The sequence below is a fragment of the Acanthochromis polyacanthus genome, chromosome 22 (assembly GCF_021347895.1).
Source record: "Acanthochromis polyacanthus isolate Apoly-LR-REF ecotype Palm Island chromosome 22, KAUST_Apoly_ChrSc, whole genome shotgun sequence".
NCBI classification, from domain to species: Eukaryota; Metazoa; Chordata; class Actinopteri; family Pomacentridae; genus Acanthochromis; species Acanthochromis polyacanthus.
The window spans coordinates 6,298,770-6,325,937 of record NC_067134.1 but is presented as its reverse complement, the minus strand read 5'-3'; the positions used below and the strand labels follow the sequence as shown (position 1 = coordinate 6,325,937).

General features: G+C 40.5%; 2 protein-coding genes and 1 long non-coding RNA gene across 5 annotated transcripts; 2 read left to right on the top strand and 1 right to left on the bottom strand.

Annotated features, from left to right (window-relative positions):
• Nucleotides 1-108: 108 nt before the first annotated feature.
• On the bottom strand, nt 109-6,712 carry si:ch211-207l14.1 (histone H3.v1). Its single transcript, XM_022222413.2, has 4 exons — nt 6,419-6,712; nt 1,081-1,305; nt 911-1,009; nt 109-675 (listed from the first exon to the last, which is right to left on the bottom strand). Exons 1-4 carry the CDS (start codon nt 6,710-6,712, stop codon nt 568-570), a joined length of 726 nt encoding a protein of 241 aa, XP_022078105.2. The 3' UTR covers nt 109-567.
• Nucleotides 6,713-13,682: 6,970 nt separating this feature from the next.
• Nucleotides 13,683-15,328, top strand: LOC127532156 (uncharacterized). Its single transcript, XR_007939443.1, has 3 exons — nt 13,683-14,015; nt 14,233-14,444; nt 14,659-15,328. It is a non-coding gene; the product is annotated as an uncharacterized LOC127532156 (long non-coding RNA).
• Nucleotides 15,329-19,124: 3,796 nt separating this feature from the next.
• Nucleotides 19,125-27,032, top strand: LOC110971726 (uncharacterized). 3 transcript variants are annotated; one of them, XM_051943246.1, is made up of 7 exons: nt 19,125-19,267; nt 21,528-21,730; nt 23,550-23,624; nt 24,025-24,117; nt 26,136-26,234; nt 26,527-26,650; nt 26,728-27,032. In XM_051943246.1, the coding sequence occupies exons 1-7, from the start codon at nt 19,264-19,266 to the stop codon at nt 27,027-27,029; spliced, it is 900 nt and encodes a 299-aa protein (XP_051799206.1). In that variant the 5' UTR covers nt 19,125-19,263; the 3' UTR covers nt 27,030-27,032. The 3 variants fall into 3 exon arrangements, with proteins under 3 accessions (XP_051799206.1, XP_051799205.1, XP_051799207.1); XM_051943245.1 differs by having other exon boundaries at nt 24,022-24,117; XM_051943247.1 differs by having other exon boundaries at nt 24,022-24,117; nt 26,786-26,899.
• Nucleotides 27,033-27,168: the final 136 nt, after the last annotated feature.

The following is a 27,168-nucleotide window of genomic DNA, read 5'->3' as shown; positions in this document are numbered from 1 at the left end:
TCCCCGCAGCTGATTTATTCATGCAGGTATATTTATTTACAGGTGAGCACAGACAGGTGCACTGATGATAAACATGACAGAGTTATGGACTAAAAACAGACAGCAATAAGAGAATTAAAGTACATCTTTTTTTTTTAAATTTTACCTTTTTTACCCACATTTGACACCAGGATCATCTTCTAGACGAGGTTCCTGCTGGTTTCTAATTTATTTTAATAATCAGATGGAGCTTCAGAATAAGACGAGGTTCCTGCCGGTTCCTAATTTATTTTAATGTTTCATTAAATATGATTGTTACTATATTTGACTGTAGATAGAAGCTGACTCTGAGTCAATCAGGAGGAAGGACTTTCTATTACAGGTGTGTTACCTGTAATAGAAAAAGAACAAAATCCAGGATTTATTACAAGAATCTTTCACTGCATCCTCTCCTAGTAGTTTAATGTGTTTCAACCTCTGGTTCCCAACATTAAGGAGTGGCTGGGTCAGTCTGATAGGTCACCATTGGAAGAACAAGTCTGTAGTTCATATAAACTACCAGTGGTTCCAGGTGTGTCCAGGTGAGCTTCAGGGCACCTTGACCCGGGTGGAGCTCCAGTAGACGGGCTGAGGGACCAACACCTGGACATGACACGTTGGACATGACTGTTTCCTCCACAACCACTCCTCGATGCACTGCAAAGACACATCACAGTCAGGTACGCCTCCATGACACACCTGGACACCTTTAAAGGCAGATTTGCCTGCACAAAGTCACCTGCTGCATGTTAGCATGACCTCACCTACCTGAAGAGGATCAGGTAGAGCAAACAGAGGCTCCCTGAGGGTTTAGGAGTGATCCTCAGGTGATCTGGCTGTGGTCTGACCTCTGTGTGTCAGGTGTGTTACCTGTGTATCTCAGGTGTGTTACCTCTTTGTGGAAGGTGTGTGAACACTGCAGCTCTCTGGTTCCTCCACTGCCTTGCTGTAAGTCGTTGTGACAGATAAGACACACGCTGTAGGCGTCACTCTGCAACACAAACGGGGTTTCTGGTCACAATGCGTCCTGTTGTATTAAAATCAAAGTGTCTTTAAACCTACCAGAGACATGACGTTTCGTCTCCTGAACTGGCTCCGCCTCACGGAGGGCGTGGCCTCTGGGATTGTGGGTATGAGGGAGGGTCTTCGCTCAGTGGTGGGGATGGTGGCTTCCTGCGGGGATGGAAGGAGGCGGCGGGAGGACGACCGATGCAGCAACACCTTGGCCGTTAACGGAGCTCGAGTGGACGAGTGCAGACGAGACAGCTGCATGGCAGAGAGCGTTGACTGGAAACACAGTGAAGCTTCATTTAGCTTTTAGACACATGAGAGGACTTTACAGGTGGCTCACGAACACATGATGGAAAATATGATAAATAAAAGACCAAATATAACAACAGATTTCAAGCAACAAGACTCAATAAAACCTGCAGTTTACAACAACAGTGAGAACAGATCTATGGAGGATTGTGACCTCTGGAAAAACTGCTTTAGTGAAGTAGAACAGCAGAATATTTCTTCTGATGATCACAAACTCATTCTTTACAAAGACTGTATTTACAATTCAGAACACAAAGTAGAGCTTCAGAGAACCAAAGAGTCCAGCTGTGACTCCAGTCAGTCTAACTGATGAACATGGTTCTAAATGAGCTGACAACAGCAGAACCTTCTCAATTCTGGACCTATGTCTGCATCATGGCTCCACATGGAGAAGAACTGAACAGAGGAAGAGAAACATCTGACTGAGAGACTCGACAAAGATGGAAAAAGATCCAAGAAGATCAGTGAGCAACTAAAAACCAGGGAAGCACAGAGACAGCAGGAATCAGGAGGTCTAGAAGGAGTCATAGTACCGCTAATCAGGAGGTCTAGAAGGAGTCATAGTTCCACTAATCAGAGCTCCTAAAATGGCTCCACAGACAGTGAACAACTTTCTCCATCCAGCTGTAAAAACAGATATCAGCTGCTTCAGACTTTGTTCAGGGGTTTTCTATGGAAACCAGAGTTAGTGTGAAGCTCAGACAGTGTGAAGGAACCTTCAGAACATCAACCTCTATGAACGGAGGACCAGAACTAAACCTGGTTGCTGCTCAGAACTAAACTTTCAGATGAAAGTTTGCTGAAGAACATTATAAGAAGCCTGATGGATGCCGGAGAACATTCTTTGGTCAGATGAAGATCAATGAGTTGGGCTCAGATGGAGTCCGGATGTTTGGTGAGAACCTGACCAGGACTACCACAGTGGATGGATGGTCCTGACAGTGAAGCACGGAGGTGGAGGTGTGATGATGTGGGGCTGCATGAGGTCAGAAGGTGTTGAAGACATTTCTAGATGCAGCATGAAGGTCTGAGGAGGAACCAGAATACTGGCTGACCAGATGAAGAAGAGGAACATTCCAGCAGGAGAACATCCAGAGAACAACATCACACCAGAGCTTCTCCACTAGAACCAAACTAAACCAGGACCTGAACAGTGTGAGTCCTGAAGCCAGCAGAACCTTTGAGGTGTTCTTCAGAGAAAGGTAGAGCAACCCAACCCCTCCAGCAAAGAGCAGCTGAAGAAACCAGAGAAGAATGTGAGAAGATGTGAGCAGAAATGAGTGGACTCTGGTTCCTTCATGAGAAGTACTGAAAGAGGAACCAAAGAACCTCATCTTAGTTCCACTGAGTTCCTGCTGTGGAGCCCAGATTTTATCTAGAATCTGATCTGTTGTTTGTAATCTGACTTCAGAGACTCTACTGTTAGAAGTAATCTGATTACTGTGAGAGATTACAGATTAGAATTACTGAACATTTAGATTCACTAAACTGTTGTATGATGTGGAATAACTGAATGACAGAAGTGGAAAAGGTAAATAAATGATAGTTTCAGTAATAAATACTAATAAAAAATACTAATTATGGGCTACAGAGGACAGGAAAGCAGTAAAATATCTGATGGTTTCACTGTTTTTAGCTCCTTATCGTCTGAAATGTTTGCTTCCTCCTCTGCCTGTAATTAGCTTGGTGGGTAAATAATCTGATCCCGTCAACACGAGTGTAAAAGCCTCATTAGAGGCTCTGAGGACACGGTTCTCTTTAGCACCCAACTAGAACAAAGTGGTCTGAGCCAACTGAGCCGCAGCTAAAAATGGAACATCTGATAGATGAGCTGCTGTGAAGGACCTCCACTGATCTCACTGACTTTGGTCGTGGAACTGCAGCTGAATCTGCTGGAAGTAAACAGTCTGTTCCTCTACAACCTCCCAGCAGCAACCTGACATATATAACCATCAGCTCCCACAGGACAGAAAGGAAGACCTTCTGTTTGACATTAGTTGGAGGGAAAATAATGGACAGTAATGGACCAAACTCATAGAAAACAGAGAGAGGTTTGTTTGTTTCTACTGCTTCAAATGGTTCCAGTTTGGTTTCAAAACAGCAATAAAACTAGAAAAGCACTCAGAGAGTGCAGATCTCCACCAAGGATAGAGAGGAAAACAGGAAACCCATGCAGTAAAGGACCATGAGCTGGAATCAAACCTGCGTCTCTGACACAGTTCTGTTTACAAATCACCTTCTTAACCAGTTGAGCTATCTGGACGTCTTGCTCCAACTTGTTGGACGACATACTAACCTATGATGTTTTTGTCATATTTTGGACCACATACTAAACCACATACTAAAAAATTCAAAGTGATCCAGAATCCAGGATCCTTTCCGGATTGCCACCAGCTCTTCCTCTTACCATAGTCTACATCCCCTCAAAATTTCATCTGAATCTGCCCAGGCATTTTTGAGTTATCTTGCTAACAGACAGACAGACAGACAGACAGACACACAAACGCCGGGTGTCACATAACCTCCTTGGCGGAGGTAATAATATCAAAACAATGTCCACTGGTACAGCTGCGAGCAGAATGATTCCTCCCCCTATGAGGCTGTATCTTCATCTATGAGGCTGTATCTTCAGGTCCTATGAGGCTGTATCTTCAGCTCCTATGAGGCTGTATCTTCAGCTCCTATGAGGCTGTACCTTCAGCTCCTATGAGGCTGTATCTTCAGCTCCGATGAGGCCGCATCTTCAGCTCTATGAGGCTGTATCTTCAGGTCCTATGAGGCTGTATCTTAAGCTCCTATGAGGCTGTATCTTCAGCTCCTATGAGGCTGTATCTTCATCTATAAGGCCGTACCTTCAGCTCCTATGAGGCCGTACCTTCAGCTCCTATGAGGCTGTATCTTAAGCTCCTATGAGGCTGTATCTTCATCTATGAGGCTGTATCTTCATCTATGAGGCTGTATCTTCATCTATAAGGCCGTACCTTCAGCTCCTATGAGGCTTTATCTTCATCTATGAGGCTATATCTTCATCTATGAGACCGTATCTTCAGCTCCTATGAGGCTGTATCTTCAGCTCCTATGAGGCTGTATCTTCAGCTCCGATGAGGATGTATCTTCATCCATGAGGCCGTATCTTCAGCTCCTATGAGGATGTATCTTCATCCATGAGGCCGTATCTTCAGCTCCTATGAGGCTGTATCTTCATCTATGAGGCTGTATCTTCAGCTCCTATGAGGCTGTACCTTCAGCTCCTATGAGGTTGTATCTTCATCAGCCTTTAACTCCAATGACCTGCTGTAGATGGAGGTATCGTCTCTAATAAGCTTCTGGCAGCTCCTTGGGAATTTTAGTCCATTCCTCGTGGGCGATGGTCTCCAGCTCATCGATGTTCTCCGGTCTACGTGCTGCAGCAGCTTTCTTCAGATCACCACAGGTTCTCCATTAGATTTCAGTCTGGAGGTTGTGATGTCCACTCCAGAACCTTCCAGACTGTCTTCTCTAACCAGCCTTTGTTGGTTCTGATGTGTGGTTGGGGTCGTTGTCTTGCTGGAATGTCCAATTACACCCAAGCTTCAACTTCTTCAGGGACTGAGGGACGTTCTTGTCCAGAACATCCTGGTACTTCCTGAATCCATGGTGCCTTCAACACGTTGGAGACTCCTGGTTCCATCAGAAGCAGAGCACCCCCACAGCATCCCAGATCCACCACCATGCTTCACAGCAGGCAGGGTGTTCTTCTCCTCGTAGGCCTCGTTCTTCCTCCCAGATATTCCTCTAATCCATAGGACCAAAGAGCTCTAGTTTGGTCTCATCAGTCCATAGAACCGCCTCCCAGAACTTCTGTGGCTCTGATAGGTTGTTTCTAGCAGACTGGAGACCTTTGTTCTTGTGGTGTGTCTTCAGAAGCGCTGTCCGTCTAGGAGATCTGGCATTAAGTCCTTCAGCATGGAGTGTGTCCACAGAAACATTAGTTCCTCTTCCAGCCAGATCTTCCTGCAGGTCCTTGGCAGTAAGCTGAGGGTTCTGGTCCATCTGTCTCCAGGAATCTGGATGTCTTCTTTTTTTTTCCCACCACGACCATGTAGCGTACCCACAGTACCGGTGGATTTGAACTTACTAATGATGCTTCCAACAGTGTCTCTGGGAACATTCTAGAGCTTGTAGATCTTCTTGGACCCATTTCCTTTCTGGTGCAAAGCAACTATCTCCTCTGTAAACTTCAGGACATCTCTCTGGTCTGAACCATGGTGCTGCTAGAGGACAAAGTGTTCTCTAGCAATTTATAGACGTCAGTATTACTCAGTGTTCACCATGTGCGACTTCACCTCAAAATGTCTACATACAGGTGGATGGCATCTGAGTTGTACTGCCATTATGTGTACTACCTTAGCATTATATATAGGCCTGGAAGGTTCTAGAGTGGACATCACAACCTCCAGACTGAAACCTAATGGAGAACCTGTGGTGGCTCTGAAGAAAGCTGCTGCAGAACGTAGACCTGAGAACATCGCTGAGCTGGAGACCATCGCCCACGAGGAATGGACTAAAATTCCCAAGGAACTGCCAGACGGTTGTTAGAGACGATACCTCCATCTACAGCAGGTCATTGGAGCTAAAAGGTGCTGAAAATAAAGCCTCATAGGACCTGAAGATACAGCCTGATAGGACCTGAAGATACAGCCTCATAGGGGGAGAATCATTCTGCCTCCTGCTTTTTTAAAAAAAAAAAAAAAAAAAAAGAAAAGAAAGAAGTTTCATGTTGGATGAATTCTGAATTAAATCTTGATTTCTGCTTTGGTTTTATATCCAATAAACTAACTGTCCGCCTCTCCTCGGCAGCTGGAATGTTGCTCATTTTGCCAGAATGTCAGAAACATCTGGAAGTTGAATCATTTTACATGTTCTGGAGCTTCTGACGTTACCTCAACTTCCTCCTGGTTGGATGCTGAAACTTTCTATTCTTTGTGAATGTTTGAAGAACTTCACAGTTGTTCAGGTTCTGCTGATGGACCCTGTGGAAGGACTTTTAGATACCGTTTACACTGACGACTGTTTTTAAACTCTGGGTTGAGGTTCTTACCGGACACGGCAGTGACGCCCGGCGGTCGGCCTTCATCTGGACCGGAGCTTCTAAGCTTCTTCTGCTCTCAGGTCTTCCTCCCTCTGACTTCTCTTCCACCTCCTCTTCCTCAGTAGATTTCTTCTGAAGTTCTCCACCTCTGTAACGGTGCATCCAAGCGTTGAAGATCTTGGCATCTTCCTCCTCGTCCTCCTCTTCCTCCTCATCCTCCTGTTTTTCCTCTTCCTCCTCCTCCTCTGGCAGCAGAGGGATTGGGTCAAAAAATACGTCAACTTCTTCTTTGTCTGGATCCATCAGAAGAAAATGTGGTGCTAACAGCTAATTAAGTTCAGCAACACTTTCTCCTGAGCTTCACGAAGCTACAGTCAGGCTAAGATAAGAGCTGCTAGCTTACGGTGATGCCAACACGTTATTTAAATTACAGCTGATGAAGCCAGCTGGGTGACAGGTGAGCAACAGGAAGTGGGATTAGCAGCTGATCCAGGTCTGATAGTCGATCTCTGAACATCCATCCAGATTCAGCATTGTCCTCTCAGAGGTTCTTCATCCACCTTCACCCAGTCGTCTTCGATGTTTCTGCTCTTGTTTCTGCTCCTGGATTGTGTGCTGCTCTGAAGTTAATCCATTTACTGCAGGAGGAGCAGATTAGAACTGATTAATGTCACTTCACTACCTTCAACTGTTAGCTGTAGAGTAATCTAACGAACAGAACCATCAGTCTGGATCTCATCAGATCCAATGTAGAACACAATCTATAATACAAACTATTAGTCTGGACCTCATCAGATCCAATCTAGAACACAAGCCATTAGTCTCGACCTCATCAGATTCAATCTAGAACACAAACTATTAGTCTGGACCTCATCAGATCCAGTCTAGAACACAATCTAGAACACAAACCAAACCATGAGTCTGGACCTCATCAGATCCAATCTAGAAGACAAACCATTAGTCTGGACCTCATCAGATCCAATACAGAACACAAACAATTCATCTGGACCTCATCAGAACCAATCTAGAACACAAACCATTAGTCTCGACCTGATCAGATCCAGTCTAGAACACAATCCATTAGTCTGGAACTCATCAGATCCAATCTAGAAGACAAACCGTTAGTCTCGACCTCATCAGATTCAATCTAGAACAGAAACCATTAGTCTGGACCTCATCAGATCCAGTCTAGAACACAATCTAGAACAGAAACCATGAGTCTGGACCTCAACAGATCCAATCTAGAAGACAAACCATTAGTCTGGACCTCATCAGCTCCAATCTAGAACACAATCTAGAGCATAATCTATAACACAAACCATTAATCTGGACCTCATCAGATCCTATCTATAACACCAACAATTAATCTGGACCTCATCAGAACCAGTCTAGAACACAAACCATTAATCACACAAACCATTCATTTATGACGACATTCATTTATGATGACTGTGACTGACACAGCTGTGAACAGTCAAATGTCTCTGTAAGGTGTCTGTCTGTTTTTAGTGTTTTTTAGTCCTTTTCTATTGGATTTTAGTATACGTTTTTAGACTCTTTCATTTAAGGCTTTTGGGATTAATTTGTAGCAGTGGATTGGCAACGTGAATGGTGATACTTGGTGGATCTGAACTAGGCCTGTCTAGCAGCCAAGCCAACAGCCTTGCTGTAGCCACCATTTGCCTTGGGCTCCCTGCTGCAGCCCATCCATCCACCAGGCTAAGCCAGGCCCAGGTGCTGCTGCAGGTTATCCATCCACCAGGCCAAGCCAGGCCCAGGTCCTGCTGCAGGTTATCCATCCACCAGGCCAAGCCAGGCCCAGGTCCCGCTGCAGCACATCCATCTGAGATCTGTTGGACTCTGCTATAGCACCACACTGGTCAGTGCTAACTGCTGCTGCTACTGCGGGAGCTTGCTACAGCTCCACACTGTTGGAGCCTAGTGAACCAGGCTGGGGATCTGCTGACATAGGCCAGGAGGCTGCTGGACCAGGTCAGGCCTTTGCTGACAACAAGACCGGATAATCTGAAAAAGCCATCCATAATAATGACCACCAAAGAGATAAAAAAGGATGTGGAAGAATTGAAAACTTTCATCAACATGATGGGTGAGCAGCTGGAAACCACATTAGAACAGCAATGAACTATCATGAGCCTTATGAAGGAGTTTCAAGAACTTAAAAAGCTTACTGAAGAACAACAAAACAATCAGCTTTTTGGAGACAAGAGTTGCAGATCTTGAACAATACACAAGGCTTAATGATGTGATTATTTCCGGATTGACCCTTAGACCACCCTCATATGCTTATGCTGTGAAGGGAAAAAATGGAGATGATGACAGTGAGCAAAATACCTCAACTGAGGAACAGGTAACCCTGTATCTCGAGAGTAAAGTTATACATTTTGACAGAAAAGGTATTGAAGCCTGTCACACCTTACAGTCTCGGAATCCAAACGTTAAACCTATGGTTATTATGAGATTTGTGAATAGAAAGGACAAAATGAATTTACTAAGACAGGGAAGGAAATTAAAAGGCACAAATGTATATATTAATGAGCATCTCTCCAAAGTGAATGCAGAACTAGCAAGGAGAGCAAGATTTCTTAAAAGACAAGGAAAGATTTTGGCTACTTGGACCTCCAACTGCAAAGTGTATGTGAAGACGGGCGCATATGAGAATGCTCAAGTTATTTGCATTAGAAGTTCAGAGCAACTGGATAAGTTGTGCAATATCAGCTAAAAGATTATTGCCTCGGAGTGGTTTAATCTAGTGTGTATTAGAATGTATTCTTAGTGCAAGTATAACTATTGTCCACTGTTGGTTACACATGGTGTTTTCACTATCAAAAAAGGGAATACAAATTGCTCATCTAAATATTTGCAGTTTAAAAAACAAAATTTATGAACTATCTTCTGTCCTAGAGTCAAAAATTCATATAATGGCTGTTACAGAAACACATTTAGATGACACTATAGATGATGATGCTTTGGCAATAGAAGGATACAACATTTTCAGGCTTGACAGAAACAAGAACGGTGGAGGAACTGCATTTTATGTACAAAATCATATTCCAGCTAAAATAAGAGCTGATCTAAGCCAATCTGATATTGAAGCACTTTGGCTTCAAGTGCATTTTCCACATCGTAAACCCATTCTGATTTGCTGTTGCTGCAGACCACCATGTGAGAATATTGAAAATCTGCATAAAATATGTACAATGATCCAAAATGCAAGTGATACAAACCATGAAATGTTTATTCTTGGAGATATGAACATTGATTGGTTTTCAAATGACTCAATGAAAAAAACTCTGATTAATACAATTACCATATGTAATCTGGAGCAGTTAGTGAATTCACCAACAAGGATCAACACAAATAAAGATGGACGTACGACATCTACATGTGTTGATCATATATATACAAATTGCATTGAGAAATGTTCTAATATAATTTCAGTACCCGTTGGTTTCAGTGATCATAATGTAATTGGTGTGGTTTTTAAAACAAAAATTCCTCGGGCAGGACCTAAAGTAATTTTTAGAAGAATGTAGAAATCCTTTTCGAATAGTGATTTTATCATGGATGTGGAAAATGTAAAATGGGATTCAGTACTAGAGAATACACATGCGGAGTCTGCATTGAACAATTTTTGTAAACTATTTTCAGATGTGTGTGACAGACATGCTCCGATAAAAAAAACTCTCTCTGCGAACTTTTAAGTCTCCTTGGTTAGATGCAGATTTGAAACAGTTAATGAAAGAAAGAGATCAAATGAAGAGTTCATCTGTAATTTCTGGGAACACTGACGACTGGCAAACTTATCGGTCACTAAGAAACAAAGTAACAAAAATAAATAGGCAAAAGAAAAAAGAATACTACCATACAAAATTTAGAGAATGTGGAAATAATACTAAACACTTGTGGAAAATCATCAATGAACTACTAAGTCGAAGCAAAATGAGAAGAAAGTCAACATTTATTGAGCAGAATGGAGTTTTTATTACCAAACCTTTCAAAATTGCAAACTACTTCAGCAATTACTATCAAAGAAAAGTGGAATTAATATGAAATGAGATGCATGGAGCTGGTAGTAATAGGTCGGAAACAATTATCACAAAACAAATTATGTCTAAGAAAAACTGTTCTTTTATTTTCAAACCTGTTGAAACTAAAGAAATTCTAAAACTAACAAATATTAACAGCGATAAACCCTGTGGAGTTGACAATATGGATGGGAGACTGCTAAAGATTGCAGCTGAATCAGTTGTCCAGCCTTTATGTCATATTTTCAATTTATGTTTTGAAGAAGGCATTTTTCCCGATTTATGGAAAAAATCAAAAGTAATTCCTGTTGTAAAAAATTCAAAAGAACCATTGTCAGGGCAAAATAGCAGACCCATAAGCATTTTACCTGTTTTGAGCAAACTGATGGAGGGTGTTATGTTCAAACAGATTCAAAATTATTTTAATGAAAACCATCTCTGTACGGATGTCCAACATGCTTATAGGGAAGGCTATTCAACAAGTACAGCCCTCACAGCTCTTACTGATGACTGGTGGAAGCAGATTGACACTCAGCACTTGATTGGAGCTGTGTTTCTTGATTTTAGCGCAGCCTTTGATCTAGTTGATCATCATCTACTGCTTAGAAAACTCGCAGCATATGGGTTGAAAAGCTCAGCGGTGAGTTATCTAAGTAGTTATTTGACAAACAGAACAAAATGTGTGACTTTCAATGGCAGTCTCTCAGACCCGGTAATCCAATTGTGTGGTATTCCACAGGGCAGCTGCCTTGGCCCTTTATTATACAGCATTTTTGTAAATGACATGCCAAAGGTTTTGCGTAAAGCCAGTATGACAGTGTATGCTGATGATACAACTATACATGTCTCTGGCCCAAACCTGGATCAGGTCAGTAGCTTACTACAAAAAGAGCTAACTGACATTCATGAATGGGTTGTGGAAAACAGGCTAAAATTGAATATATTAAAAACAAAATGCATGACATTGGGCACTAAACGAGCAGTGAAATAGGCTCCAAGATTACAAATTCTACTGAACAACCAATTGTTAGAACAAGTAACAGAGATTAAACTGCTGGGAGTCACTTTAGACCAGACCATGTCATGGAAAACACACATTAATAATATTGTATCTAAAATGGGCAGAAACATATGTCTTATAAAATGTAATGCCAATTTTATGTCTACAGAAACAAGAAAACTGGTACTGCAGTCTTTGGTCTTATGTCATTTAGACTATTGTTCTTCTGTATGGTCATGTTCAGATAAAAAATATCTCGATAGATTACAGATAGCTCAGAATAGGGCTGCCAGAGTACCTCTTGGCTGTCCCTTTCGAACTCATGTTGAAAAAATGCATCTATAACTATCATGGATGAAAGTCAAAGACCGACAGGAATTTAGTTCTGTGTTATCCCTTCATAAAATCTGGACCTCACACAAACCGTTTATCCTGTTCTCTAAACTTCAACCTACCTGTGATAGACACGAGTTTAATACAAGACAAGCTGCAAATGTTTCATTTTTGTTACCTCGGCCAAAAACAAATGTACTGAAAAAAACCTTTATGTATAGAACAGTTTCAAAATGGAATATTTTGCCTCCTTATGTGAGAAAAATTAAAAATCACTGTGCATTGAAAGTCAATCTGAAGAAGTATATGGGAACTTGATCAATATATTCTTAATGTATTATTATACGATTTTAACTGTATGATTGTATGCTATTGATGTAATTTTAAACTGTCATGATGTTTATAAATGTTAATTGTAGTGATCCACTGTAAATACAAGAATTTTTAAGGACCCCAGGAAGAATAGCTAACTGAAAGGTATAGTTAATGGGGATCCTAATAAATAAACAAATAAACAAACAAAATATGGACCTCATCAGCGCCAATCTAGAACACAATCTAGAGCATAATCTATAACACAAACCATTAATCTGGACCTCATCAGAACCAATGTAGAACAGAATCTAGAACGAGGTTAAAACCTATTAATAATGTTATAGGGTTAGGGCTAGGGTTAGATGTTGGATGTACTGCCAAATTCTCTGAAACGCCTTTGGAGACGGCTTATGGTAGAGAAATGAACATTCAATACACCAGCAACAGCTCTGGTTGACATTCCTGATGTCAGCATGCCGATTGCACGCTCCCTCAAATCTTACCACATCTGTGGCATTGTGCTGTGATAAAACCTTTCAGAGTGTCCTTTTATTGTGGGCAGTCTGAGGCACACCTGTGCACTAATCATGGTGTCTAATCAGCATCTTGATATGGTACACCTGTGAGGTGGGATGGATTATCTCAGCAAAGGAGAAGTGCTCACTATCACAGATTTAGACAGATTTGAGAACAATATTTGAGAGAAATGGTGATATTGTGAATGTGGAAAAAGTTTTAGATCTTTGAGTTCATCTCATAAAAAATGGTAGCAAAAACTAAAATGTTGCGTTTATATTTTTGTTGAGTGTATGTTCACAGAAGCCCTCTGGGCTGATATACATGACTGACTTCACACCAATATTCTACTTGAACCGTTTCTTCAGAAAGATATTATTTATGGTTTTGGATTAGAAAACAAGGACTATGACTTCTTGATTAACAATGCCCTCATCCTCGGGAAATTTTATATACATAAATGCAAATACATGATGGTAAATCCTAGGTTTTATGTGTTTTATAAGGAATTTCTATATCTTTCACCAAAGCCCTTACAAAAATGAAAACTAAACATGCAATGAAACTGTTCAACTTGATTGATAATTAAACTGTTTCATTACCAAATACCATTGAAATTGTGTTCCACAACGTTCTGTTAAATGATTTATCAATAAAGAGGAAAAAAAAATTCTATTTCCTCATCACGTGCACCAATGACGTACATATAGAGCTAGACCGCTCACTGGCCGCTGAGAGGCGGTAAATAGGAGCTGACTTCCGGTAGTGGTAAGACGTGGTGTCAGATTGGAACGTCAGCACGGTATGTGACTTTGTGTTTCGTGATTTACCAAGGTACAGTAAACTTCTGTGTTGGAATCAAGTCACAATGCTTGAAATACGTTGAGAACACCAGACCAGGAGGCCCTAGACCAGCACTGGCTGGGTTTTTCAGTGACTGCAGCTGAGCAGACTCTCCTCAGGAGAGCGCCCAGTTCGCTGTCATACTCATGGCTCGTCATTCCCCCTGTGCCTGTGGTCTCACTCTGACCTGGTGACGGGTGACAAGGCTATTTTTGTCATCAGAAAATATGTGTTAATGAACTAGAAATCTGTTTGAGAAGGTGAGCAGCACGGCATGATCATATCTGACACTGACAGTGCATACGTCACTGCATAGCACTTAGCAGTTAGCACTTCTGCTAGCTCCTTCAATGCCACCAGTTTGATTCCTTCTCTGGAATGTAAGTGAAAGGAAACGTGCTGACACTCACCTTGCAATCATCCCATCATGAACCTGTTAATGTAAGTGTCTCTGTTGTTATGGTTTCAGGTGGGTGTGGCTAATATCTGACCATGGTGAAGTCGTGTGCTGCCCTCTCCTGCACCAATCCATTTGGAATATTTCCTTTCATAAGTAAGTGGCTCTTTTATTTGGGACATTCTGCCTCAAATTTGCTCTGCTTCTTTGTTTGCAAACAGAAAGTCCTTCTGACCTTGGCTTGAGTGCTGCACTCAGCCAGTTTAGCTGAATCACTAACTGTACAGTGTAAGCTGGTGTGACTACCAGTATTCAGTGACAGTCACAGTGCATCATTGTCTATGGATGGATTATAATATGCCACACATTTCAGGTTTCCCAAGCAGTCCAAGGACAGCACACTGAGAGATCAATGGATACAGGCCATCAGTAGAGAAGTGGTGAGGACCAAGAGGAGATGATCATAATTATGTCTGCAGCAACCATTTCAGGGAGGAGGACTTCATCCTCTCAAAACATGCTCAACACAAGCTTCTCAGGCCAGGAGCTGTACCATCCCTCAGTTTGGGGAAACCAGAGAAAAAGGTTATGTTCCTTAATTGTTAATGGTTGCTCATTATTTCAGTTTAGTTCTTTTCTTGTCAGTTTGTGTGGCTATGAAAATGATTCAGGATCGGTTTTTGGCTTTCATTGTGATTTGCAGCCATTCGTTGTGATAATGTTTTCTTTCAGGTATTGGTGAAACAGAAACACATCTTTTGGGAATTTGCCATGTTAATTCTTTTATCAAATGTTGTAGATGGCAGTGAGGACAACCCAAAGCAGCCCGGCAGCAGTGGCATTATACCAGCACATCCACATGGAGTCCTTTACTAAAACAGTTCTATTTAGAAATCAGTGACTTTCCAATATCCTTATTATTTCCAGCAATGCCTATAAATTCCTGTATTTTGAGTAAAAACTCCTGGATATTTTGAAGCCTTTTGACGCACTGAAAATTAGTAATTTGTTCACTTTGTGAAAATTATGTAGAAAAGTACACTTTTGGTGAGATTTTTAAAAAGCCATGCATCTCATATCGTCAAACTGCTTTTCTTGAAACAATTTAGGCTATTTCTGGGAAAACAGGCTACTTCCTAAGTTTCAAACTGAAACATTTTGTTTTTGCCCTAAAGTTGGCGTTTTATAGCAAATTGTTCATGGACTTTTATTGTGAAATATATATTTCCTACAATACTCCTATATTTTCTCAGAGAAGACTTTTATTTTGTCATATTTCTGTCAGGTGCACTTGATACCCTGTAAATATTTTATTGGAACATGGATATTTGCAACTGAAGCTACAAGTGGTGTAACTATTGTAATGCATTTATCAACACAAACTTTTGTCTGGGGGGTGTATTTTATATTTTTGGTAACAAGTTGGAGCAGTATTCCTTTGTAAAAATAAATAAATACTTTCAATGGTTTCCTTCGTTATATAGTGCCTGTTTGTATCTCTGGAAGTATTTGGTCTAGAAAGTCATGGCTGAGCTCAAACTACTCAAAAATCTCCAGATTGACTGAAACTTCAGCCTCTGTTTGCAGTACTAAGGCTGAGGCCTGTGAACTTTCCATCCCTCTTTACCATAAAACATAATTTAGATTTTTTGACTACTGCATGTGCTGCTTTTCAAAGTCCAACTGAATAATGTGAATTGGAGAAAAATTATTTAAAACACTAATTTTCTTATTTGGCATTGGTTTGAATATTTTCTAGAGCCCATGTAAGTGAAACACTAATGCTGCAGAAAGTATGACACATTTGTTATTGACACAATCACTGCATCAGCATTCAGCACTCATTATCATTGTGTGGTGGTCTCTGTTGTAGGCAGAACATGTGAAGAGGCTAAATATGAAGGATAGTGGAATGGAGGCTCTGTGTTCTGCTATTATACGAGTGTGATTGCTGTAGAAACATGCCTTCTGCTTTGTTTTTTCTTGTCTGTGAGGGCTAAACAACGCTGTGATTGCCGTGAAAACGTGCCTCGGACAGAGATTTTATTGTCTGCTAACAGTAAAAGCCGTAACATAACACATATTGTCCCATCAGTGATGACAAGCAGGCCTTGAAGTTGGTGTATTCACACAGGATCAAATAGCGCTCCATAGCTTCTTGCCACTACCGGAAGTCAGCGCCGATTTACCATGGCGCCGCTGTTGTCCGCCAAGCAGTGAGCGGTCTAGCTCTATATATACGTCATTGGTAGGACCTGTGCGTAAATGCTTCTCCTTTGAGTTCTCAGCTCCTTCCAGTTTGACTTGACACATAGACTGCTTTGCACTCTGTCACCTGTACCTTCAGAGCTCTGAATAAAAGAACCAAAGATTTATTGCAAAGAACAAAAAGGTTTTGCCTCCACAGCAGCTTGTTTTGAAAATGATTGTATTTGATGATTGAATGTTCTTATTCATTGTAATACTGTGTGATGTGTGCTAAAAGAGGAACGAGGACACGAGCTATCATCAATATTATTTCATCTTACATGTCTAATTTTAAAAAAATATGACATTATATAAATATGCACTACTGTTCAAAAGTTTGAGGTCACTTAGAAAAGTCCTTTTTCTAGAAATCAGTTCTTTTCAGTGAAGATAGCATTAAATAAATGATAAATCCAGTCTTGACCTTATTAATGTGGTAAATGACTATTGTAGCTGTAAACATCTGATTTTTAATGGAATATCTCCATAGGGGTACAGAGGAACATTTCCAGCAACCATCACTCCTGTGTTCTAATGCTACATTGTGTTAGCTAATGGTGCTGAAAGGCTCATTGATGATTAGAAAACACTTGTGCAGTTATGTTAGCACATGGATAAAAGTGGGAGTTTACATGGAGAACATGGAATTGTCTGGATGACCCCAAACTTTTGAACGGTAGTGTACAGAAGGATATGGAAATCATAACACAGTGTTTGAGCGGTCGTAGGTGAGCTGGTCTGCTTGAGCTGCAGTGAGTACTGGAGAGGACTTCATACATAGACATAATAAAGAGTAGACGCCGCATCGACCGCTACTGTCCATTGGGGCTGACGAGCGGTGGGGCCGCCATCTTGGTCCGGTCATCCGCTTCACTCAGCGCTGTTTGACAGCACATTTAATCCATCTTAACTCTGAATATTAAACTGATTTTCACGCGACAAATGGTTCGGCGTATTTTAATATTCATAGCAGGAATAATAGATGGGTCATTCCAGAATTGGAGGACGATTTAGGCATCCTAACCTTTGAAAAATCGACCCTTTATTTTATCATTTTCTGTCACGTATTTAAGAAAACCAGGTAGTAAGGCATCAAATAATGTGATTCGTCCAGCTCAGGCATTAAAGTTACACTTTTTATGAAATGTTTTATTTGATGTGCGCCATGCATAGTGCAACCCTGTTATGAACACTCAGGAACCTGAAAAAAATATAATTTTTTCAAAAATGTTTAATAAATCCTTTACCATTAAGTAAAGAAGGCCACATTCACATTGGATAATCATTTAATTTCAGTTGAGACTTGACCTCTATTAATTTAAACAACTTTTGAACTCTGGCATGCCCAACTTTTCAATATTTGCATGTTTTTTGTTTGTTTTTTGTATTGAATTGCAAATATTTGCTCAAATCCATTACATTTCTGTAGAAATTAATTAAAACATTTTAAAATGTCTGTTGTAAATAATCTTAACATGAACATTGAAGAGTTCAGTTCAGTTCAGTTGATAATCTCATCCAGGTGGTTATTGCAACATTGACATACTTTTGCTACCTGGTGGTAATAAAAGAAACAAATAGTAATTTATATTCCAGAAAACATAGTAATACATTTAAATAAGACAAGTAAATTATGCTAAATTATACAGACACATTTTATTTTACTAGATAATTGGTTGTCCCTCATGAGTTGTCTGAAGGAAATGCAACCCTGTTACTCTAATTACAGTAACAGGGTTGAAAATCAATGCTAATGTTAGCTTTTTTTCAGGAATAGATGCTAGCTGAGGAATATAATGTTACTGTTAGCATCAAGGACAGACTTAGTTATATGAATAAATAAAGAAAACTTTTAATTTATTTGTATTATTATGATAATATGAGTAACAGGGTTGCGTTGGTGAGAGTGACCCACTCAGTGAAGGCTTAAAAGATTGCCAAAATATGAAAGATAGAAGAGAGACCTTACCTTTGGTAAATGCTAAATGGTTGTATTTATATAGCGCTTTTATCCAAAGCGCTTTACATGATATATCACATTTACCCATTCACACACACATTCACACACTGAGGATATCCCTGGTGTTCCCGATTACCCAGCACGCCACCCAGGGGGTGCATTTCCATCTGACAATGGCTGTGGTCTCCACCCCCCCCCCCCCCCCCCCCCCCCACTTTTAAAAACAAACTGACGCCCTTGGTAAACACACACACACTAATATATGTTAGAGAAGCAGAAAATAGCTGTAAAGCCAATTATTTTAATAATTTGAAGAGACAATATATGATTACGCCATATACACATATATATATACAAAATACTGACTAATGAACACATATTTCTATATAAAACAATAGATAGAAGTTATATATCAGAAAAAATGAATATATCTAAATCATAGATGGAGTATCAACATCATTCACATATATACAGGCTATAATAGATAAAAGTTATATATCAGAGAAAATCATACTACATATATAAATCATGTATGGAGTATCAATATAATCAATATATCAGAAAACTGACTAATGTGTTCATTAGTATTTTGTTTATATATGTATATATAGTAACCATATATTGTCTCTTCAAATTATTAAAACAATTGACTTTACTGCCATTATCTGCTTCTCTAACATATATTAGTGTGTGTGTGTTTGCAGTGTTTGCAAAATACCTGTCTACAGGCGAGCTTAATATCAGAATATTCTATTACCTATTATTATTATTATCTATTATTCCAGCTATGGATATTAAAATACGCCAAACCATTTGTCCTGTATCATAGCTACATGTATGACGTTTGCAGCAAAAAATAAAAATAAAAAACGAGTGAAAATCAGTTTAATATTCAGAGCTAAAATGGATTAAATGCGCTGTCAAACAGCGCTGAGTGGAGCGTGTGACTGGACCAAGATGGCGGCCCCACCGCTCGTCAGCCCCAGTAGGCAGTAGCGGACGATGCGGCGTCTACTCTTTGTTATGTCTATGGCGAGAACCGTCAGCTCTCTGCGCAGGCGCAGACCTGTTCTGTGTGAGGTCCCTTTAAAGGGGCGGAACCGCCGTTAGCTGCTCTGTAAACACTATTAGCCGTTAGCTTCCGCAGCTATCGGCAGGTTAACGGAGCTTTAACCGGGAGAACGGAGAGCGTGCAGGATGGGTACGTGCTCACCGAGCCTCTTACTCTGTTCACCGGGTTTTAATCGTTCGGAACCTGTGTCCATTCTGTTGGCCTGTTAGCCAGCATTAGCCTGCTAGCTCCACTGATCCACACTCCAGGCAAAAAAACATTCACTTTTAACAAACCGGCTGAGGAAAACATTAAACTCTAGAGGTGCCATTAATGCTGACAGGTGATTGTAAGTTTGAAGCTGTTAAACTTCAATTCGGCGTGTTTGTGAACACCAGAAAACAATAATTTTAATCAAAGTAAACTTGTTAGCATCAGATGCTAGCTGCCGTTAGTGGGTGTTTAATCTGCTAACTATCAGTGTTTCTCATCTGTTAGCCTCAATATTACAACTGTTTCATCCACAGCAGTGCATTTATTTAACATCCATCACCAGTTAACTAGCACTGACCGAGCTGCAGACACAGCTGGAGGTTAAACTCAATTAATATGTCTATGAGACCTGAAGACTAGACTCTAGATAAACTGAAGACTAGATTTAGGGATCCTAAACCCAGGTTTAATGAGCCTTCCTGTGCTGGTATCCACCCTTAAATCTGATGGTTTCTATTAGTCCAGACTGAAACCTGTTGGTTTGTTTAGCAGCAGTCACCTGATAAATACATAAATAAATACCTGTCTGTGTCACTCACCTGTATCAGCCTGTTTATATGCCACAACTACAGGTGACACCAGGACAGGTGGGTTAGTACAGACAGGCCTGTTCCCAAAACCAGTTCACCAAATTAACCAGGACTAGTTAGTGTGAGGGCTGCACAGTGGAGTAGTGGTTAGCGATTTTGCCTTGCAGTAAGAAGATCCCTGGTTCAAATCCCGGCCTGGGCCTGGGATCTTTCTGCATGGAGTTTGCATGTTCTCCCTGTGCATGCGTGGGTTTTCTCCGGGTACTCCGGCTTCCTCCCACAGTCCAAAAACATGCTGAGGTTAATTGGTTACTCTAAATTGTCCATAGGTGTGATTGTGTGTCTGTATATGTAGCCCTGTGACAGACTGGTGACCTGTCCAGGGTGTCCCCTGCCTTCACCGAGTCAGCTGGGATAGACTCCAGCACCCCCCATGACCCTAGTGAGGATAAAGCGGTGTATAGAGGATGGATGGATGGATGGATAGTTAGTGTGACTCTGTGTAGGTTAGTATACTTAGTCTGGATTATTATCAGGTTAGTTTAGTTAGTATGGGTTTTTATCAGGTTAGTTTAGTTAGTCTGGATTACTATCAGGTTAGTTTAGTTAGTCTGGATTATTATCAGGTTAGTTCAGTTAGTCTGGATTACTATCAGGTTAGTTTAGTTAGTCTGGGTTTTTATCAGGTTAGTTTAGTTAGTCTGGATTACTATCAGGTTAGTTTAGTCTGGATTACTATCAGTATAGTTTAGTTAGTCTGGATTATTATCAGGTTAGTTCAGTTAGTCTTGGTTATTATCAGGTTAGTTTAGTTAGTCTGGATTACTATCAGGTTAGTTTAGTTAGTCTTGGTTATTATCAGGTTAGTTCAGTTAGTCTGGATTACTATCAGGTTAGTTTAGTTAGTCTGGGTTTTTATCAGGTTAGTTTAGTTAGTCTGGATTACTATCAGTATAGTTTAGTCTGGATTACTATCAGTATAGTTTAGTTAGTCTGGATTATTATCAGGTTAGTTCAGTTAGTCTTGGTTATTATCAGGTTAGTTTAGTTAGTCTGGATTACTATCAGGTTAGTTTAGTTAGTCTTGGTTATTATCAGGTTAGTTCAGTTAGTCTGGATTACTATCAGGTTAGTTTAGTTAGTCTGGATTATTATCAGGTTAGTTCAATTAGTCTGGATTACTATCAGGTTAGTTAGTCTGGGTTTTTATCAGGTTAGTTTAGTTAGTCTGGATTACTATCAGGTTAGTTCAGTTAGTCTGGATTATTATCAGGTTAGTTCAGTTAGTCTGGATTACTATCAGGTTAGTTTAGTCTGGATTACTATCAGTATAGTTTAGTCTGGATTACTATCAGGTTAGTTCAGTTAGTCTGGATTATTATCAGGTTAGTTCAGTTAGTCTTGGTTATTATCAGGTTAGTTTAGTTAGTCTGGATTACTATCAGGTTAGTTTAGTTAGTCTTGGTTATCAGGTTAGTTCAGTTAGTCTGGATTACTATCAGGTTAGTTTAGTCTGGATTACTATCAGTATAGTTTAGTCTGGATTACTATCAGTATAGTTTAGTTAGTCTTTCTCCACATATTAACTCCAACTTCTTCCTCCTCAGCCTCCTCTCTTCCTCTCTCCTCCCTGCGCCTCCTTGTTCCTCCTCTCCGCCTGCTGACAGCTGCAATGTGGCAGGTTGCTCGCCAACAGAGCGTGAAGCATTATGGGATGCTGGAGGATTTTGTTTCCATGGTTACTGATGCCATCCCCCAATTTGTAACGGAGCGACAGAGGAATCTGCTGCTGCTGGCTCTGAGGGCCAAGGTGGGTATTGAACTAACTAACCAACTAAATCACTCACCAAGTAACCAACAACCCAACAAACTATCTATCTATCTATCTATCTATCTATCTATCTATCTATCTATCTATCTATCTATCTATCTATCTATCTATCTATCGTGAAAAAATGAGGACACCCCATTAAATATTCAATTCTTTATCAGGAAATGTTCACATATCGATGTCTAATGTCGTTTTTATTTATCTCTGAAAAGAAAGTGAGTTAATTGCAGGTAAACAACAAAAAATGTCCTTGTTTTTCAAATTAAGCAAAACATATCAACAAAAATGTATATTCTGAGGAAAAAATTAGGACACCCTACCCATTAATAGCTGGTGTTACCCCCTTTGGCTGAAATAACTTCAGTGTGATGCTTCTTGTACCATCTACCAGTCTCTGACGTCGGTCTGAGGAAAGTTCACCCCACTTCTCAATACAAACTTCTTTCAGCTCTGAGTTACTTGATGTCAATTCACCCCACAGCATCCCAGTGGGATTAAGATCTGGGGTTTGATCTGGGCTTCGGCCATCCCATGACTCTCCATTTCTTAGTCTTCAGCCAGTCCTTGGTGGATTTACTGGTATGTTTTGGGTCATTGTCATGTTGCATGGTCCAGTTCTGCTTCAGCTTTAATTTTTTCACAGACAGTCTCACATTATCCTCAAGCACCCTCTGATAGATGGCAGAATTCATGGTGGATTCTGTAATGGAGAGCTGTCCAGGTCCTGCTGCAGCAAAACATCCATAAACCATGACATCTCCACCTCCATGCTTCACAGTTGGTATGAGGTTTTTTCCCTGGAATGGTGTTTTTGGTTTATGCCAAACATGTCCTCTGTTCTAGTGTCCACATTATTCTATTTGAGACTCATCTGTCCAAAGAGCATCATTCCAGAAGCCTTAGTCTTTGTCTTTGTTCTCTCTGGCAAACTTCAGTCTGGCCTTCATGTTTGTCTTAGAGAGCAACGGTTTCCTTCTTGCACACCGTACATGAAAGTTAAACTTGTGCCGTCTCTTTCTGATTGTAGAGGCATGCACCTTCACATCAACGGTAGCAAGAGCCTGCTGTAAATCCCGTGATGACATTTTAGGGTTTCTGGAGACTTCTTTTAGCATCTTGTGGTCTGATCTCGGGGTGAACTTTCATGGACGGCCAGACCTGGGCATGGTGGCAGTTGTTTTGAAAGTCCTCAACTTGTAGACTATTTTACTGACAGCGGAATGACTGATTTCAAATTCCTCTGAGATGTTTTTAAATCCTTTACCAGACTCATAAGCTGCTACAGTCTCCTTTCTGATGGCCCCAGACAGCTCTTTCAATCTCTCCACGGTGTTCATTCTCACTTCAACAGTCAGGAGCTCTCCACACTAAATGTCTGAGGCTTAAATAGGGACAGCCTCTTTCCAAATGCTGACGAATGTTCTAATCATGTGCACCTGATGTGAAACAACTGTGTGATTTGAGCGATTTTAAGTGGCAATAAATGTTGGGGTGTCCGAATTTGTTCACATGACTATATATATGATAATAATTACTGAATTTTTAAATAAAAACAAGATTAGATGATGATATATTGTTTTTATCACGAGGTGTGAGAATAATCTCTCTAAAATGTAGAGAAAGATAAAAACACCAGCAGTAAATGGTAAAAACATGTCAGTTCTCTGTTTCCAGCTTTGTTTCTGGAAACACAGAACATTTTTAAGTCATGGAAATAACAAAATTTATTAAAATTAACCACATGTAGAAGTTTCTGAGCAGAACATGATGGTCCTGATTCACTGTGTCGGTTCTTCAGGTGACCCTGTCTGACCCCGACTCACCTGCCGTCCACAAACACCTGGACAGGATCCGGTCTGTCTCCAGGGCAACGGTGAGGACGAACTCGGACTGATTCCTCATTTTGTCCTGTTAACTGTCCATATTAGAGATGAGAGGGAAGAAGACATCAATACAAAGAGTACATCATCATGGAGTCGTCATAGAGTACATCAATACACAGAGTACATCATTACACAGAATACATCATTATACAGTTCCAGTTGGGATTCCAGTCAGTCTAACTGATGAACATGGTTCTTAAATTGATTGTTTTCTGCTGTTAGTAAGACTTCCAGCTTCTCTCTGAGCTCCTTAATTGTAATGTTAAAGGCTGTTCTGTGACATTGTGGAGCAGCAGCTGAAATGACTTGATTCAACTGGAGTCATGTGACTGCAGGGAATTCTGAGATATCGAGGAGTAAAACATCCTGAAATGGTGTTTCTGTCAGCAGCTGGACCAGGAGGTTGATGAATGTTGTTCTGCTCTGGAAACTCTCAGCAACAAACTGAAGCAGACTCCTGATGACACTAAGTGCCTCCTACAGGTCAGTGCTGCCCTGAACCTGTTAGCATGAACTACCATTTCTCCATCAGTATTTATATAAACTACCATTCCTCCATCAGTATTTATATAAACTACCATTCCTCCATCAGTATTTATATAAACTACCATTCCTCCATCAGTATTAATATAAACTACCAGTCCTCCATCAGTATTAACATAAACTACCAGTCCTCCATCAGTATTTATATAAACTACCAGTCCTCCATCAGTATTTATATAAACTACCAGTCCTCCATCAGTATTAACATAAACTACCAGTCCTCCATCAGTATTTATATAAACTACCAGTCCTCCATCAGTATTTATATAAACTACCAGTCCTCCATCAGTATTTATATAAACTACCAGTCCTCCATCAGTATTAACAAAAACTACCAGTCCTCCATCAGTATTTATATAAACTACCAGTCCTCCATCAGTATTTATATAAACTACCAGTCCTCCATCAGTATTTATATAAACTACCAGTCCTCCATCAGCATTAATATAAACTACCAGTCCTCCATCAGTATTTATATAAACTACCAGTCCTCCATCAGCATTAATATAAACTACCAGTCCTCCATCAGTATTAATATAAACTACCAGTCCTCCATCAGTATTTATATAAACTACCAGTCCTCCATCAGTATTAACATAAACTACCAGTCCTCCATCAGTATTAATATAAACTACCAGTCCTCCATCAGTATTTATATAAACTACCAGTCCTCCATCAGCATTAATATAAACTACCAGTCCTCCATCAGTATTTATATAAACTACCAGTCCTCCATCAGTATTAACATAAACTACCAGTCCTCCATCAGTATTAATATAAACTACCAGTCCTCCATCAGTATTAATATAAACTACCAGTCCTCCATCAGTATTAATATAAACTACCAGTCCTCCATCAGTATTAATATAAACTACCAGTCCTCCATCAGTATTTATATAAACTACCAGTCCTCCATCAGCATTAATATAAACTACCAGTCCTCCATCAGTATTTATATAAACTACCTGTCCTCCATCAGTATTTATATAAACTACCTGTCCTCCATCAGCATTAATATAAACTACCAGTCCTCCATCAGTATTAATATAAACTACCAGTCCTCCATCAGCATTAATATAAACTACCAGTCCTCCATCAGTACTTATATAAACTACCAGTCCTCCATCAGTATTTATATAAACTACCAGTCCTCCATCAGCATTAATATAAACTACCAGTTCTCCATCAGTATTAACATAAACTACCAGTCCTCCATCAGTATTTATATAAACTACCAGTCCTCCATCAGTATTAATATAAACTACCTGTCCTCCATCAGTATTAACATGAACTGCCAGTCCTCCATCAGTATTTATATAAACTACCAGTCCTCCATCAGCATTAATATAAACTACCAGTCCTCCATCAGTATTAATATAAACTACCAGTCCTCCATCAGTACTTATATAAACTACCAGTCCTCCATCAGTATTAATATAAACCACCAGTCCTCCATCAGTATTAACATAAACTACCAGTCCTCCATCAGTATTTATATAAACTACCAGTCCTCCATCAGCATTAATATAAACTACCAGTCCTCCATCAGTATTTATATAAACTACCAGTCCTCCATCAGCATTAATATAAACTACCAGTCCTCCATCAGTATTAATATAAACTACCAGTCCTCCATCAGTACTTATATAAAACTACCAGTCCTCCATCAGTATTAATATAAACTACCAGTCCTCCATCAGCATTAATATAAACTACCAGTCCTCCATCAGCATTAATATAAACTACCAGTCCTCCATCAGCATTAATATAAACTACCAGTCCTCCATCAGTATTAATATAAACTACCAGTCCTCCATCAGTATTAATATAAACTACCAGTCCTCCATCAGTATTAATATAAACTACCAGTCCTCCATCAGTATTAATATAAACTACCAGTCCTCCATCAGTATTAATATAAACTGCCAGTTCCATCATTGTTTCCCTGTGTCCTCCAGGAGGTCTTCAACCAGAACTTTGATTTGGCCCTCCAGTCCTTCATATCAGACTTCCTGTCTAGGATCGACCAGATGTTCCCCGTCCCAGACTTCAAGCAGGTGAATCTTTCCACCCAGAAAGTATGTCCTCATAATGGGATTCATTACCAGGTTTCAGAACAAGTGGATCCTTCCACCCAGAGGTCCAGAAAGTAGGTCCTCATCAGGTTAACTACCAGGTTTCAGATTCTCACTCTGATCTAACTTGGATAGAAATTTAGGAAACGGTTAAAAATCTGGATATTTATGCAGAGTCAAAACTCTTTCAGACATGGTTAAAACTCAGTGATATTATTGTACAAAGTAAATGAAACAGCAGCTGCTCTCTCTAACCTGGATTCATGGGGATCAGGCGGCCTCTTGGCTCAGCACTGCCCCTGGTGGCCTGGATGACTGTCTGCAGGAGGCCGACAGAGAAGACCTGAGGGAGCTACTGACCAATCAGAGCAGTCTAGCAGGACGAGCCCCCACCACAGGTAGGAAAACACACACAGGTAACTGATCACATCCAGGTAATTCAGGTGTTCTTTACTGATTCTGTCGTTACCTTCAGTTGCCTGTGATGCTGAGAAGACCCTCCTGTCCGCCTGGTCCCACCCCTTTTTCACCAGCCTGACCAATCCTGATCCTCCTACCGCTGACACTGTCACCCAATCAGACCGCCCGGTTCAGCTGGATGTGGAGCTGGTGAAGGTGGAGGTGGTGGTGATGACAGAGGACGAGCAGGAGGATGTACAGGAGGCTGTGATTGGTCAGAACGAGTCACCAGGGAGCCCAGAGATGACCAATGAGAGCTCAGCAGCAGACAGTAACACATGTCTAGTCGCACATGTAGTACTGGAGGAAGACAGGTGAGATTTTTAGTGTAGTACTGGAGGAGGACAGATGAGATGTTTACTGTAGTACTGGAGGAGGACAGGTGAGAGTTTTAGTGTATTACTGGAGGAGGACAGTTGAGAGTTTTAGTGTAGTACTGGAAGAGGACAGTTGAAAG